Source organism: Numenius arquata, chromosome 3 (genome assembly GCF_964106895.1).
Source record: "Numenius arquata chromosome 3, bNumArq3.hap1.1, whole genome shotgun sequence".
Classification (NCBI taxonomy): Eukaryota; Metazoa; Chordata; class Aves; order Charadriiformes; family Scolopacidae; genus Numenius; species Numenius arquata.
In genome coordinates this window covers 27,998,196-28,014,078 of record NC_133578.1, presented here as the reverse complement: position 1 = coordinate 28,014,078, position 15,883 = coordinate 27,998,196, and the positions used below count along the sequence as shown (strand labels likewise).

Below are 15,883 nucleotides of genomic sequence, written 5' to 3'. Positions count from 1 at the left end.
GAGTATGGATCATCTTTCTTGTCTGTGGTTATTCTCTTCTTGGGTTGTTTTGAGAAAATTCTTGCAGAACTTTCTCTTCCTAAGAAAAACCAAAAGTATTCAGTCCCTCTACAAAGGCTTATTGCCAGAACTGAACTCTAGCAAAGAGTGTTTCACAGTCAGAGCTGTCATGTGACCATTAGCAGTTGTCTCCATCCTTGGTAACTGTAGCTGGTGTGCTCAGAATCATAATTGAGAGATTTGTCTTGTTTTGTTTATATTGTTTTGTTTATAGCTACAACACCAAATGGAAGGTTTAACTCCTTGTTTTCAAGCCTTAAAAATGACAGAAATTCCTGTGGCTGCACCCATGCTGTAAATCAGTATATGTTGTTATCTGCTGAATGTGTATTCCACAGTTGTCTTCACATAGCAGTTAACCTGGAGTTTTGAAACAACATCATTCTGGGACACAGGATTTTACAACTGTTAACTGAGGTTTTGAAGAATTTGATCATATAACAAAACATGTATCTATAATTCTTTCAAAGTACATCCCAGTATTAGCTGTTGAAATGATCTTTCTGCACTGATAATTCCTGATAACTTGATTTACCCCTGGGTAACAGGTTTGACTAATGTGTGGGTTTTGTTGGTTTTGTGTTTTGTTGTTTTTTAAGCTGTGTTAGTTGAGGGCCTGTCATGTGCTGGGGCAAATGAGAGGGAAGAGCCCCTTATATAAAGGTACTTTATGTTTGTTTCTTCTTGACCTCTATCAAAAGCTATCATGAGCTGTAATCTGCTTTGTTTCCACCTTGGATCAAGAATACAAAGGCTTACTAGACTTATCCTCACAGTTAAGAACTCTCTCAGCCTTCTGGCTCCCTATAAAACCACAAAAATCCTTTCTTTGCATGTGGGTGCTTATACACAAGAATGTGCGTGCACACGCACACACATATGAATATATGAAATTGTTCTTTTCATGGACACAGTCTACAAAGCAATCATGAATCTAAACATGCTTTTTTATTTACAAAAAAACCAACAAAAAAAAGTTTTTTCTCTGCTGCCTTCCCTTATAGGACAGTGACTTGAAGCAGTACTGGATGCCTGACAGCCAGTGCAAAGAATGCTATGACTGCAGTGAGAAATTCACCACCTTCCGGCGGAGGCACCACTGTCGACTTTGTGGGCAGATCTTCTGTAGTCGATGCTGCAATCAGGAAATCCCTGGAAAATTCATGGGCTACACAGGTAGGGTTTATGTGTTGAGAAACAGAACGTTCTCTGTATGCTCAGCTCTGTTTGGACTACTGCATTTTAGATTCTGGCATCTGCTAGAGAGTGCTGTACTGGTCTTTAGTGGGCTGAGAAATAAGCAAAAAGAATCACGGGACCTAATTCTACTGTTTTCTTCATGCGCAGTCCTGTGTTATGCCATGCCTGCTTATTTTTACTTAGACTACGTCCATGATGATAAAATATGGCCACTATTTAACAATGATGTTCACTACAAAAAGTGTGCTCAAGTAAAAGCTGATCTTAGTGATGGTAGTTTTAAAATGTAATGAGCCACATGTTCTAAGTGAGGGTGAGGGGCAACTCTTTCAAATATCAGTTACCAAACTCTAGATATCTCCTGATGGAGGTAATGATTTCCAGGCTTCAGCTGGTATGTCATATCTGACTGGCTATTGTTGTACCATGATTTCAGTGTGCACATGTGCTCTCTCTCCCTTCCCCCGCAACCTGCCTCTCTCTTACCGATCATGTGGTGTGCATCACTTGACTTGGAGAAATTCCCTGAGTGTATAATTATCTGGGGTTTTGCTCTTTAAGAGAATATGAGGACTAGAGTTAAACATGCAAAGAGGTTTTGAAACAGGAAATCCTTCTTTTCCCACCACTACACACCTCTGATCCTGGAGGAACAGAGTACTATTTGTTCCCGTTCACTTAAACTCTCTGGTTCCTCTTTCCATAGGGGATCTCCGAGCCTGCACTTACTGCCGCAAAATAGCCTTAAGCTACGCACACTCCACGGACAGTAACTCCATTGGAGAAGACTTAAGTGCTCTGTCAGATTCTGCATGTTCTGTATCAGTGCTGGATCCTGGCGAGCCACGCACACCAGTTGGGAGCCGTAAAGCCAGCCGCAACATCTTTCTGGAGGAGGATCTAACCTGGCAAAGGTAAGTAAATGGCTTCATACTGAGGTCTGGAATCTTAACTGTGTTCTCAGGCTGACACTTACCTAGACAAAAGCTAATGATTTCCGTTTAGGAAAACTGGAAGTATATCTCCTGTAAAAACAATCTAATCCTGTGCTTTCTTCTAATACTCTTCAAGTTGAAATGTGGAAACTTTTGAAGTGGAGTTTGAAGTTATTTGCAGTTCTTCCTTTAATCTATTTAATCTGTGATTCTATGCCAGTGACAGAGCAGGCTTTTAGCTTCAGAGTTTAAAAAGGCGAAACCAAAAACCTTCCCTTATAGTCACAAGCATTTGGGAAGCAAGTTGATCTAACACTGACACTTTACCTGCCAGGTTTTGGATTGGGCAAGAGAATATTAAGAGATGCTGTCCGTGTAGACAAAAGAAAAATGGTGGAAGTAACCACCTGTTTCAACTGAAGTGGGATTGAAAGGCCAGCTGTAAAGGTTCTCTGATCTCCTTTCAAAGTATATTTCTTCTTATTGCTCTCAAATGAGAAGATCTTTATTTTGGCAAGAGGAATAAGAGAGCACTGTACTTAAGTGGTATGCAAGTTGATTTCGGAAAACCTTGATTTAATTTAATGTGGGAGAAGGAAGAAATAATCAGATGTGGTGTTTGTTCTCATTCCTCTAAAAGAAGAAGAACAGGCAGGTGTGAAACTACTGAGAAGGTCTTGAGTCGGAGCCTTTCTTTAACTAAGGGTTAGTGTTTGTGGCGTGTGCCTCTCAGCAGATCTCTTCTAGTGATTCTGATAGTATTAACCCACAAAAACGACTGTCTTCAGAAAATGCCCTGACGCTTGCTTTGCATGTTGCTTTTCAGAGTACGGTGCTCATATAGAAGCAATTAAATAATCAGCTTTAGGCCTAAATAAAGTACTTGTGGTTTAATGTCATGGTCATTTAAAGCAGTAATGTTGCAATGCTTGGGATAAATACTACCAAATAATGAATTAGGGAATAAGTATGTGTACTCAGAATGCTTCTCTTCAGGTGTACAAAATAATAGAAGGTATCATTAGTTCTGTCTTCTGATGTGTTATTAGTATCTTTATTATGGCAATTCAACAGCTTGTAGGCATGAACATGTAAAGAAAGTATCTACAAATAATCTTTATTTTGGGCGGCTTGTAGCACTCAAGAAAATACTGCCTGTTCTTGAAAGGTTGATAGCTCTTTCTATACAAGAACACTTGTGCTGTTGGGAGATACTGAGTAAACATGGGCTGCTTTTGTGTGTGAAAGGGAGAGTGATAGGGATTGGGATTAGGAAATTTATTGTTGCTTTAGGAGGATTGAAATATTCTTCAGTGCTTGTTGCTCTTAAAATGTAAAACTTTGCAGTGGGCTGCAGTGCTTTTTAAAATACTGTATTTGTTAAGTTCCTGATTGACCTTTGGAGGTTTGAACTCAAGATGTTGTAACTTAAATGGCACCACAGTGGAAAGTGACAACTCACAGCTTCATAATGGAAGCAAAGTGTTTTTTATAATCTGTGACTTCTGTGTGTGTAGTAGTTTGTTTCAGAGAAAGACTTGGGAGTTGAGTCCCTTCCCAAAATAATGTATCTGAGATAATGCTCTTGCCTCTCATGCTGTCATATGCTGCAAAGCAGTAAGAAAAACATTTAGGGGAGTTAAACTCTGCTTAGTTGTCTGATGTTGCTCTGCTCTTTGAGCAGCTGGAACATAGAGGCATGGGCTTCTGCTTTAACTAACCTGAAGGGCTGTATCCTTTAAAAGTGAAGGAGTGGTGTACTCTGTGCAACTACAGCTACTGAGGCAAAGTTGTATTGTGTACATTTTCTCATGAAAAGCATTTATCGTGTTAGTAACATCTGCATTCCAGAGCACAGCTGGTACAGCTGTGTCAGAGTGTAGTGGCTTATATCTCATACAGTTTCATCAGTAGGAATTTATATTGATGGTGTATGAACACCTGCTCTGCTTCTTCCTGGGGTGGAAGGAAAGGAAGGGCAAAGGTGATGGTCATCAGGTTAAATAATTGCAGAAGGTTGTCAGGCTATCTTGGTATAAGCTGTCTAGCAGTAGCTGTAGATAGCATTGCTTGGATTGCAAATATGATGTGCTAGGGAGATGGGGGCAATGCCTATACATCCTCCTTCCTTACAGGCTGCTATTCCATGCTTTGGAGGTAGAAGAAAGGGATATAGGGGAAGACTGCAAGAAGGCAGGATAATACGAGAAATAGGAAGAGGCTGTATTGTCCAAGAGTTGAGTCTGAAGGAAGAAGACTGTCCTCCAGATATCATTGGCCTACAGATGGGGAAAGGTTTCCCTATTCCCTCATTGATTTAACAATCATGGGTGTGAAAGAGGTAACATTAACTGTATTTTAATTCCAGCTGTTTCGACACTCCTGCATGTGGCAAATCTCTCAAACATCTCTAACATCCTCCTTTTCCTTGCAGTTTGATTCGCCCAGACTCTTCAACTACCACATTGTCTGCACGCCTTGGGTCTGTCCAGGAGGATGCAGGGAAGTCGCCAGCTAGGAACAGGTAAACTAATAATATCTGAGTATTTTCTGTTCTGGATGTACTCCTAGCGCACTCTTCACTGTAAAGCCTGTGTTTTGAGGCTTGTTTTTACTGAGCATGCTGTTTCATGTCTAAAATGGGGCACCCCATTACCCATATGTGATGGGAAGGAAAGACCATTTATGTACTACTTCTGAGGAACCTGTAGTTTGCTGCTGAGTCAGTCAAATAGAGGTGGTGGTGGTGAAGAGGACGGCAAGGAGAAGAAGTGGTTAAGAAAGGTAGAGTTCTGAGGAAGCTAAAGAAAGGAAGTGACAGAGACTTGGTAATGGGAGGCAAAGACTGAGGTCATAGAGGAGCAGAGGTGTAGTTTTTGTTTATTTGTTTTGTGTTCCTCCCCCAATCTGCTCTCTCTGCTCTTCCATTAAGTATTAAGTTACTTGTCTAAGTTACCAGGCTTCCTTAGGTTAAAATCCCATCATAGATCTTTATGCAAGAGTGCTGGAATGAACTTGGAAATGTTCATGAGAGCTTTAGTATAAATTGTGAATGCTTGAGATTAATCCCACTAAATAGGCTGGTATTAGAAGAACAAGTAATTTCCACCTCACAGTGCTTCTGCTATTGTTCTGGTTACATACTTCCACTATGGTTAAATTGGGGTAATAAAGGTGAAGCAAAGGTATGAGGAACAGAGCAAAGATAGTCCAAATTTCATTGTTGGAGTCAGGACACATTGAGAGACTTCTTTGCACTGGTGTAACAGGAATACAGAATGTTTAGCGATTTGGAGGGATCTGGCAGGACCAGTGCAGGCTGGGGAACACAGCTGAGAAGGATGCTGGGTGTGGCTTTCAGGGAATGGACTGCTTGGAATCTTCAGCTTCTGTGGGATGGGGACAGTTAGGGTGCCATGGACACTGTACAGCTGAGAACTGAAGATCTCACCTAGGGGGAGTAAAATACTGATGAATAAACTAGTACCAAAAATCAATTCTGGGAAAACATGGCAAGCAGTCCAGAGTTAAAAGTTCAATGCTAAAAAACTGCAATGACGTCAAGAAAGGACTGAAACCTTGAGGATGCTCTCCTGCTTCCTGTTTGAATTGATGTTGTCTATTTTAAAAGGCCTTTGCTGTTTCCTCATACACGCAGTAGTAGGAGGGTTGTAAGCTGGACCTGGCAGGCCCAAACCGCTCATTCAAGTTAAAATTTAACACTCTGGCTATGCATGGACTCACCATAGTACTTACCTGTCTGGACTCTCATTCGAGAAGTAACAATGAAGTATAACCTATCTCTGTCAAAATTCTGAACCTGTGGAAACAAAGATACTGGCTTTGGGCTAAGTGATGCTAGTCTTCAGATCTTCTCAAAGCAGCCATAGATGTTTCTTTGAAGCAAGCTTGACCATACCTCTTTCTAGATGAGATGAAGCAAAAAAGATGCAGATTGAGTGCATTTAGATGCAGGTAGCAGAAGTTACTTAGTATTATGTGTTTTCCCTGTGAGTGGGGGATATGTATTTGTTTTTTTTTTTTTTTTTCTCAGACTGGTCATTTATGGGGGAAAAACCAGCACAACAGTCAAATGTTGCAAGTGAAGGAATTCGGACTTCTCCTTTACAGATTCTTCTAGAGGATAGGGATTTTCATTGCAAATCTCCTCCTCTGTTTTTAGAAAAGATAAATACCATCAAGTCCCAGGTATAAGTGGTGACAATGAAGACACAGATATGAAATCTGACTGTTCTAACTCTTGCTTAATGTGCTTGTACATGAATTAAAAATCCCTGCTGCTTATGGGGTAGGTGGCACAGTTAAAGTAGCTGTTGCAAAACAACTGGGAGGAGTGCTTAATGGTGGACTTTCATCTCAGTCTCATATTCCACATAAGAATGCTTTCTTAAGCTGTGTAACTGCCAGTTCTAACTTTGTTTAACTTGAGAGCATCTGAACAGTAGAAGACTGACAGTTTTAGCCTGCTTGGAATGCCTGACTATGACAGAAAGTTTTTTGCTTATCATGCCTAGATGTATGTGGATGTAGTGCCAACATAGTTTCCTTAGGTTCTGCATAAATTACTAAAAAGGACCTAACTAAAACCCTTTACCAGTCCAGTATTCTTCCTTAAGAGATAAAAGAGGAAAATGCAGTGATTTTGAGACTACTGTACCTACTTCCTTGCAGTACAAAAGGTGAAATAGAGTGGCATTGCTATTTCATGCCTGGGCTCAGCCACAACATCCATTGAGAATTTTTGGGAGTAACTGGAGTGTCTGTTAGCCAGTTAGCAAGCTCTGTGAAGTTACCCGAGTTTCATTCTAAAGACTAGAGGCTGGCAACAGTTCTCATCACTGAGACTGCTGCTCGCCTCTTGAGTCAGTTCAGCACTGGCATTTTGAGCTTCCCTGTTGCTGTATGCAGGAGTATTTTCTATCCTCACTCCTTAGAGCACTGTTAGCATGAATAGTTTACACTGCCTGCTTTTTCCTGCTGCGTGATGAGAAATTTTGTCTCATTGGGAGTTATTGGAGCAGAGGGTATCTGGAACTTGTATTTGCATTTGTAGCGTTGCAATGATTATTGCAAAATGGTATATTTGTACTGGAGTGCATAGCCAAGATTTCCTAATCAGCTGGGCTGAGATCAGGTGGATTCTCCATATCTTAGTACAAGGAAAATTGCCAGCTGGAGTGACCTCCAGCTTCAGCAGACAGTTTAGCCACCCTAGGGAAGAGATGCTCAAACTTCCAGACTCTGCAAGCTGTCAGCCATGTATTTTAGAGAGCTGTGGAGAAGGAATTTCAAATGGGTCAAGAAGAGGGGGAATCTCAGTGCCCTGTACTAGGGATCTTGGTGTTGGCTGCCCTTGCTGGTATCTGTCTTGCCTCCAAACCACCGGAGCTTCTAATTACCCACCATTCCATCCCTCCCCCAGTCTATTCAAATGCAGACATATATAAATTGCTGTGCCTAAACTTAGTTGTAACTGCTTCCTACAAAGAGCTTTACAAAAGTTTAACTTGGATGTTCAAAGCAATACACTTGCTTCCTAGGGATCCTTTCTTCTGCTTTTATGGGGGAAGCTTTAAGCAGTAAGAAGTTCCTTTTTAACATGCTGCAAGATCAATGGCTGCTCTGGTGTAGCACCACACAATGAACGCTTACACTTCAGTTCTTCTCTCTTCCACTACAGATCAGCCAGCATCACTAACCTATCACTGGATCGATCCGGTTCACCAATGGTGCCTGCATATGAGACATCTGTCAGCCCCCAGGCCAGTCGCACACATATGAAGGCTGAGACCAGCGAGGATGAGCGCAAAATCCTTCTGGTACTTTTCAGACCTCTGTTTGTCTTGCTCTGTGAAGGCAATGAAGTTTGCCTTTCTTATACCATGCAGCAGGAGTATCTTGCTGCCGTTAAATGCTCCTGTCTGAGCACTCTTACCTGGACCTCTCCTCCAGGTGGTGCAGGGATGGAGAATATTGCTGCTGCTTTGGACACCTCTGTCTTCCTGAAGCAAATCATAGTTTCATATGCTGTTTGCATAAAGGTGTTTACAGTTTTAGTCTTGGGAATTGTGTTATGCAGTGTGGAGTTGGTATATGGTGGCTCCGTGTGGGTTAAACCTGTCATGGTTGCAGTTGTAAACCAATGATTTGATTCTGTATTTCTCAGAGTTCAGATTTTCCCTTTCATAGGCCACATAAATGGTTACTTCAAAATAGTTACACCATGATGAATGAGTTAAAGCTGATACATCTCATTGGGCCAAAACATAACTTGGCCTCTCCCCTTGTTTGCAGAATAAATATAACATTTTGTAGAACGTTGTAGTGACGTGCTCGTTCAAAGAAAAATCAATGTGCAGCAGTGTTCTGTGTAATCCTATTATCTCTCCCCACAGAGGCATTGTTGTAGGTGGTAGCTACTGTACAACGTTCAGTAGAAAACAGTGTTTGTTTTCTTTGAGGGAAGGGAAGTTTTTCACACATTAAAAGATACAGGATTGCTCCCTGTTGCCAATTTGAAATGAGGAAGGCTAATTTCTGTGTTGTCAGGTATTTGTCTGCTGTCAGCAAAATGCATACAAGTATTCCTGAGGGTGCAGAAACACTTTAGCTCCTGTTCAGTTGCACAACTCCTTTCCAGGGTGCTCTGTGAATGGATAACCACGTGGCGGAGAAACATTTTTAAGGCATGTCTTTACACCACCATGCCCTGTGCGTGTATGTTAATGCAGGAAAAATGAAATTCAAAATGCTGTGAATACAACTTAGACTAAGATGATCAAATCCCAGTGCGCTTCATCTTCACATTGTTTAATTTTTTTTTTCTGTTTCCTGTCCTGGGGCAGAAGAAGATCGGAAGTATTGCTTCTGTTCATGTAAGAGCAGAAGAAGCAGTGTCAATTAATGTAGTATTTTCTGTGAATTTCTACTGTTTGTTTCATGCCCTCAGCATGTGAGGCTGACTGTATATCAGGAGTTAATTTCAAGTTTAACATACTCCATTCAGAAGACTAATGAACTTTGCTTATGAAATAAAAGGTAGGGGAGGATGTATGTACACTGGGGTAAGCATATACCTCCTTGAACTAGAGGTCAAAATCCTTGAGTTAAAAGGATTTGCTGTATTCTGCCAGTTTGTCCAGTTTGCTGAATTCACCATGTGAGTTAATGGTAAACTACAAGGCAGCTGAACTGTGGAATCACCATTTGCATCAAATCTTATGATCCTATGACATGTGACTAACCCTTTTGACTCTATACCTGGTATGGAAAGGGAGCTGCTGACATTGCTTTTAGGATAATACCCAGGACAGCCACTGCTGCAAATAAAAGCAGAAAGCCAGTCCAGTAACAGCAGTGGAACAAAACTCTTGGATCTCAGGGCACCCTTGGGAAAGAGCAATAATGTGGATCTGGCAGTTAACTGGAAAGCTGAAACCATTTAAAATATAATTGAAGCTTTTGTGGTTTTTTTCTGTTACACAAAACTAGAACGACTAAGGCGTTTGAGAAAGGGAGCTGCAGTGAGTTTTCTCCATGCCTTGAGGTGCTCTGTTGCTCTCTCAAAATAATCACTGGTCCTAGTTTCCACTCTGCAGCAATGGATTGTGCTGTGCCAAGCCAGGGCATATGTGAAAGGAAGAGGGGCCAGATGCAGAGAAACAGCTCACTTTGGGTGGAGCATAGCCTACACAACAGTTGGTGCATATGCTTAACAGGCCCCAAAATAATTTTGAGGTATAGGCTGAAGTGTTCCAAGTCGTGAGGGAGAAGAGATCCACAGATTCAAAAATGATTAATTGAGTTGGGAGGGGTACATGCCTTTTTTTGCTTAGTATCCAAAGCTAGCAGTGCCTAAAAAAGGCTTGATACTGGACAACAAAAAAGGAATCCTCAATAAGAAATGGTATCCTAGAACTTGAAACATAGCAGCGTGCATTGCTGTGTCAAGCACTTGCTTTATATCTGGGCTTGATAATGGACTAGTGTGCTTCACAAAGCCTAGGTTATATAGAAAAATAGTTATATAGAAAAACCTAGTTTTATCTAGTTATATAGAAAAACCCTCTTCCAAAGGATGAGTTTTCACTCTGCTCTGTATTTACACACAACACCTGAGTTTGAGAATAGGGTGCAAGAGGACAGCAGTGAGGACATAAGTATCTTGTAGGCAGTACAACGTCTTGCCACATTAAAAACAAAACCCGTTTAACTTGAGGGTACTCCTTTTCTTCCTTGTTCTCAACTTTATGTAAGAGGAAGGATATGAGGAGCTGATCTCCTGTCTGTTGTTTCTCTTTGCGTTTTTGCATAGGTTGTGCAGAATGGCTTAGATTTTATACCTGTTTGTGGAGGGCTTTTGATCTAGAAGCTGGTCTGAGGACCCAGTTTGATGCCCTTGAAACCAGTGCTAAGGTCAGACTACTAAGTAACTTGCACATCTCCCTGTCCAGGACTCGGTCCAGCTGAAAGATCTGTGGAAGAAGATCTGCCATCACAACAGTGGGATGGAGTTTCAAGACCATCGCTACTGGCTGCGGACACATCCCAACTGCATTGTGGGAAAAGAGTTGGTCAACTGGCTCATCAGAAATGGGCACATAACCACAAGGTAACCCTGATGCTTTAGGACAGCAGGTGTCTCCTGTCTCTGTGACAGGAGGTTGTGAGTTTTAGCTGTTATAGGGTACCTTAGACTACAGAGATAGACCCCTTTGCTAAGGAGATGAGAAAGATAGAGAATTCAGATCTGATGTTTACTGCCTATCAAAGCAGGTAGGGTTCTGACTCCATGTGGCCCAAAACAAAAGGGCACAGGGGGCTGACTGGTTTGGGAGCCAGTGTGGAAGGGAGCTTATGGGACAAGTATCACTCAAACAGTTGGAGAACAGTGAGTATATTATACTCTAGAAATGTTCACCGATACTCCAAAGGGCAAGTCTGCCCCTGGAATCAGAGATAGTGTTTGATAGCTAAATTTTTGGTGGGGGTGGCAGGCTCTTAACCTTGTAAGTGAGTATAAATAATCTGGTGTATTTAACGATGTGAGAGGGGGATAAAGCTGAGATGGGTCTTAAGTGTAGAGCAGCAGTCCTCACTCATCAGAGGTGCTCTGAATGTATAACTCAAGCTAACAATATTGGAGGAGCACAAACAGTATGTCTTAATCGTCTGTTAGAGACCTCAGCTGAGTTTAGGGTAAAGGCAGTCTCTTCCATCTAGCTCCATACTCAAACCAGTACACTCTGCTGCCTCTCCACAGTATGTTGTGTCCCCTTAAACATGGCGATGAGATACGGATGAGTCAGATATTGCATAGCAAATGACGGTTTCCTTTTGTAGCATGCTTTTACCATAAACCATGTATATTTAGAACTAGACTTAAAAAACTATCTCTACTCTTATACCTCCAGGGTCCAAGCCATTGCAATTGGACAAGCATTGGTTGATGGACGCTGGCTAGAATGTGTCAGTCATCATGATCAGCTCTTCAGAGATGAGTATGCTCTCTACAGACCATTACAGGTAAAAGGAGTAGGAAAGCTATGGTTCTTGCTGGGTTTGGCTGCTGACTAGAATCTTTTTTTAATCCTGTTCTCAGTAACCATTGTATGTTTTCTAAATCAGCTCTCCTGTACAGAGAATTGGGGTCCAGGCCTTTTTTCTTAGTAGTTTAAGGAAGTTGAGGAAGCCACATTTGCCCAGAAAGCTTCGGGTCTATCCTCTCTGGAGGATGAGGTGTTACATGTAGCGTTGCCTGAAGCGGAGGAAAGGGTCTCCAATCTAGGCTAGTGCCTCTCATGGTGGACATCTTCCACTGGCCTGAGTGTTTGGATTGTGTTTTAACTTGAACAATATATCTCTGTAGCCTCTCCGTTACCTAAAAGCACTCAGTTGAGAGTCTTCTGTGTTCTGCAGCTCTCACAATAAAGAATGGCTCAGCTGTCCAATGGACCTCAGCCAGGAAGGTTGCAGCCATTACCATCATGTCTTCCTCATGCATTTCAGCTCTTGGCCATAGTCACATGGTTGTCTATTGAGATTGCTCTGTGTTTCTTCTGGCATCTCAGCTAGTTACTAGCAAACTGAGACAGTGCAGTTAAAATCTTGCCCTTATCTAGAAAATGCTTGTGAAAGCATTTTGTAAAGGGGTTTGTAAAGGGGTTTTGTTTGTAGAGGGGTTATGTTATTCAAGGCTTAAAGCCAGTTCTTGTTCTCATTAGCTGAAAGCACTGTGTGATCTCATTTCTCCTGGACAAGTGTCAGGAGAAACAGTGTTGTTGATTCAGTTTGCTTGCTGCACTCACTGTAGCCAAAGGACTGATAGTGAGAACTTCCTCTTAGGTGACTGGAGGCATCAGGATGGCTGATGGAAATTGCTTAGATGCTCTCTGGGTTCTCTGGCACTCTAGCCAGGCTTTGTTTTGACACAGTAGCCCCAGCTAGAGCCTGACTTGTGAGTAAGACTCTTAGAGCTACTTTGGTCAGTCACAGAATTGCTCCAGTAACTTAGAATTAACCTCCACCAAAAGCTGTGTGTGCTGGTTTCTAGGTAAAGGATATGGTCATCACCCACCTTGGCTGGGTATAGGAAGTATTCAAAACTGCTTAGCTGGATGTGGTGACAGAAAATGTCCAGTAGAATAAACTTGTCCTTTAGTGCTGCTTAGTCACAACTTGTGGGGAGGAGGCAGAGACTAAGCACGTGGGAAGTATAAAGAAATACTTGTTTCCTGTGCCCCAGAGTTCCTATTTCATGTCAAGGGGGGGTGGCTCTATGACTAACCTGGCTCAGCCCACTGAGAGTATCCTCTGATTTTTAAAATATCTGATCTGCATTTGTAGCAGGCTACTTTCTAAGACTGCCTAATATTTCCACAGAACTGCACTTTTAACACCTTTTTTCCTTCCTTGTCTTCTAGAGCACAGAGTTCTCCGAAACCCCATCTCCAGACAGTGACTCTGTGAACTCTGTAGAGGGGCACTCTGAGCCATCCTGGTTCAAAGACATCAAGTTTGATGACAGCGACACAGAGCAGATTGCTGATGAAGGAGAAGATAACTTAGCCAGTGAGTTTCACCTGAGTCTTGTTCTCACTCTGCCTTCTCCCCATTATCTCCAGTCCTTCAGGATGTAGTAGTTTAACCATGTCTTGCTTTATGTGTGTGCGTTTGTGTGTGTGTGCACGGGGCTGTAAGGATCTAAGCAAACTATAACCTAGCTGGTCCTCCTGTTTCTTACAATGGATACAGTATTTTTTTATTTAGTGGAACTGTTAAAGCTTCATGCTTCTAATGGAGAAGCATTTAAATTGCTGCCTTCTGTTTCTCAGGCAAACTTCTGTTTGATTTGGGCCCTGTAGTAATGCACTAAAGAAGGCCAAATGTCAGCATGCATACATGAAGATAAGATTAGAACTTTGAAAATACTGTATTCCTGTAGTGTTGCACACTGGTCTTTATGTATTAAAGACAATTTTTCTCCTCTGCGATACCCTCATGATACCCATTTGAACCCTTCTCCTCCCTGTATCTTCCCCTTTACCCAACATTAAAAGACTCCGCCAGCCCTAGCAAGCGCACTTCAGTCAGCAGCTTCCAGTCCACAATGGACAGTGATTCAGCCGCCTCCATCAGCCTGAACGTGGAGCTGGACAACGTGAACTTCCATATCAAGAAGCACTCCAAGTACCCACATGTGCCCCCTCACCCTGCCGACCAAAAAGGTATGAGGTAGTCACCAGCTGGAGTTGCACATGATGGAGAGCTGGGCCCTAATAATACTGACCTGTTTGGACACTACTTTTGTAGCTGTCTTACAGAGGGGGAAATACCATATTTAGCTGGCACTTGCTTGCAGTTTTGATGTGCTCACCTCTGAGGAGGCTCAGTAGAACTGTTGAAACACCTTCTCTGCACAGTGTGTAACTTCCCCTGTGACTTTCTCTTTGCAGTTGAAGCAAAAGTCTCCTGTCCATACATAATAGGGCCGATCCTCATAGACAGTTTCTGGCTAACTGGGGTGGAAAATTAGTCTGTGCTAAACCAGTTTGCTATGTGTCTCTACACTTTGAGATTAAACTGGAAAAGCAAACAAGAAAATAAAAAACAACACCAAAACCACACCAAACAACAAATGAACAAAATTAACTTGGAATAGCTTTGTGGTGACTTCTGATTGTACCTGAATAAACTTATATTCGACAGAAGAGTCTCACTGATGAACAATAAGGCCTAACTTAATCCATATATATAACATCTGTTCAAAAGAAACCATCCACTTAAGTGAAGCAGGAAAAAAACAAATACTCAGCATTGAAGACTTCTTTTGAAAGTTTGTGGTTTTTGGTTTTTTAGTTTGTTTTTTTTTTTTTTTTCCCCCTAAATAAGTACTGAATTGAAAAACTTTAAGCAAAATCCTTATGGAAAAGAAATAATTTGCCTGCCTGTTGACAGCTGCATTCTCCAAATTGGATAAGGGCTGACTGAAACCAGGGCTTGCCACTGGCTTGGGTCTAGTATATTCTAGTTGCTTTACCTGCTGGGTAGCGTTTGATGCCTTTGCTCTGCTTCCTTACCTAAGGTTACATTGGCTTTGTAGACTTCTGTCTTTGGCCGCTTCTAAGGAGTTTCTTATTCCTAATTATTGTTTCACCCCACCCCTTCAGTATTTCCAACTTTAAAAGATGATCCAGTGTTAAATAATGTGGACTCCTTCCAATGAATTAATCCTTTTACTAAAGTCTGATGGATCTCTTCTGTTGTTGTGGATCAGAATGCAAGACTTACCTTATGCTTGCATGCAAATTGCATTTTCTGAAACTGTGAAATGGTCACTGAAGAGAGTGAGGGGGAGAACTGGTCACAGCTGAGGTAGACAAGGTATGGTAGACATGAGAGAGTGAGGCAAATTAGAGGGTGCATTTATCAATGCCTATTGTAGTCACCTTTTGTTATTTGCTAAAAATATGTCTAGAAAAAGGGAAATCTGACTGCTTATTTTTCCCCCAAAGAGAGGAGCAGAGCAGGTTTGAAATTTGAGTTGATGTCAGATGACTCAACAGTAGGGACCTGTTGTCAGCACTACTGACACCAGCTCATTATTGTTTCCTTCCAGCTCATGCCCTAATAAAATGAAAAGTTAATGCATCTACAGGGAAGGAAAGGGGAGGAGAGGGAGAATATATCAATGAATCCCTTTTAGGAAGGAGGGATGCTGGATTAAGTGAGCTTGAAACAGGCCCAGGTGTGCTGCAGTTATCCTCTGAATTTACAGCTGTAGCAGATTGATCTTTATCAGTGTGTGTTGGCAGAAAAGCAGGCAGTAGTCAGGTTGGCTCTGGCTAGTGTTTAAGGGCTTGTAGAGCGATAGTCCTGGCTTCAGACATATCTGAGTCTTTATCTCCTTATACAGAAAGCAGTACATGATGAAGGGGAAATGTAAGAGAGCGTACCTCTCTCGGAAACTGTTGACCAAATCAAGGCTTCTCTTAGCTAGAACTGAAGCTCTTGTGAGACAGATTTTGATGATGGAGAGCTCAAAGAAGATCAGCAGTAAAGGCAAGTGGTGAGGGGACTTGAAAGGAGAGAAGGACTTCTGCTTTTGTATTATATACGTTGGTAGCACTCTGCTGACTGGTGTTTATTATCTGTTCTGGAAATGTGTG

General features: G+C 41.8%; 1 protein-coding gene across 2 annotated transcripts in view; it reads left to right on the top strand.

The window, feature by feature from the left end:
- PIKFYVE (phosphoinositide kinase, FYVE-type zinc finger containing) overlaps positions 1-15,883 on the top strand; it is a 60,420-nt gene that overhangs the window by 9,338 nt on the left and 35,199 nt on the right. Inside the window, exons 4-11 of one of the 2 annotated variants that reach the window (XM_074146016.1) lie at positions 1,065-1,236; positions 1,967-2,174; positions 4,630-4,719; positions 7,897-8,035; positions 10,670-10,827; positions 11,630-11,741; positions 13,139-13,286; positions 13,775-13,942. In XM_074146016.1, coding sequence (XP_074002117.1) covers positions 1,065-1,236; positions 1,967-2,174; positions 4,630-4,719; positions 7,897-8,035; positions 10,670-10,827; positions 11,630-11,741; positions 13,139-13,286; positions 13,775-13,942 — 1,195 coding nt within the window. Of the gene's footprint in view, positions 1-1,064; positions 1,237-1,966; positions 2,175-4,629; positions 4,720-7,896; positions 8,036-10,669; positions 10,828-11,629; positions 11,742-13,138; positions 13,287-13,774; positions 13,954-15,883 lie in introns of those variants that run through there. The other variant, XM_074146017.1, reaches the window with a different exon arrangement.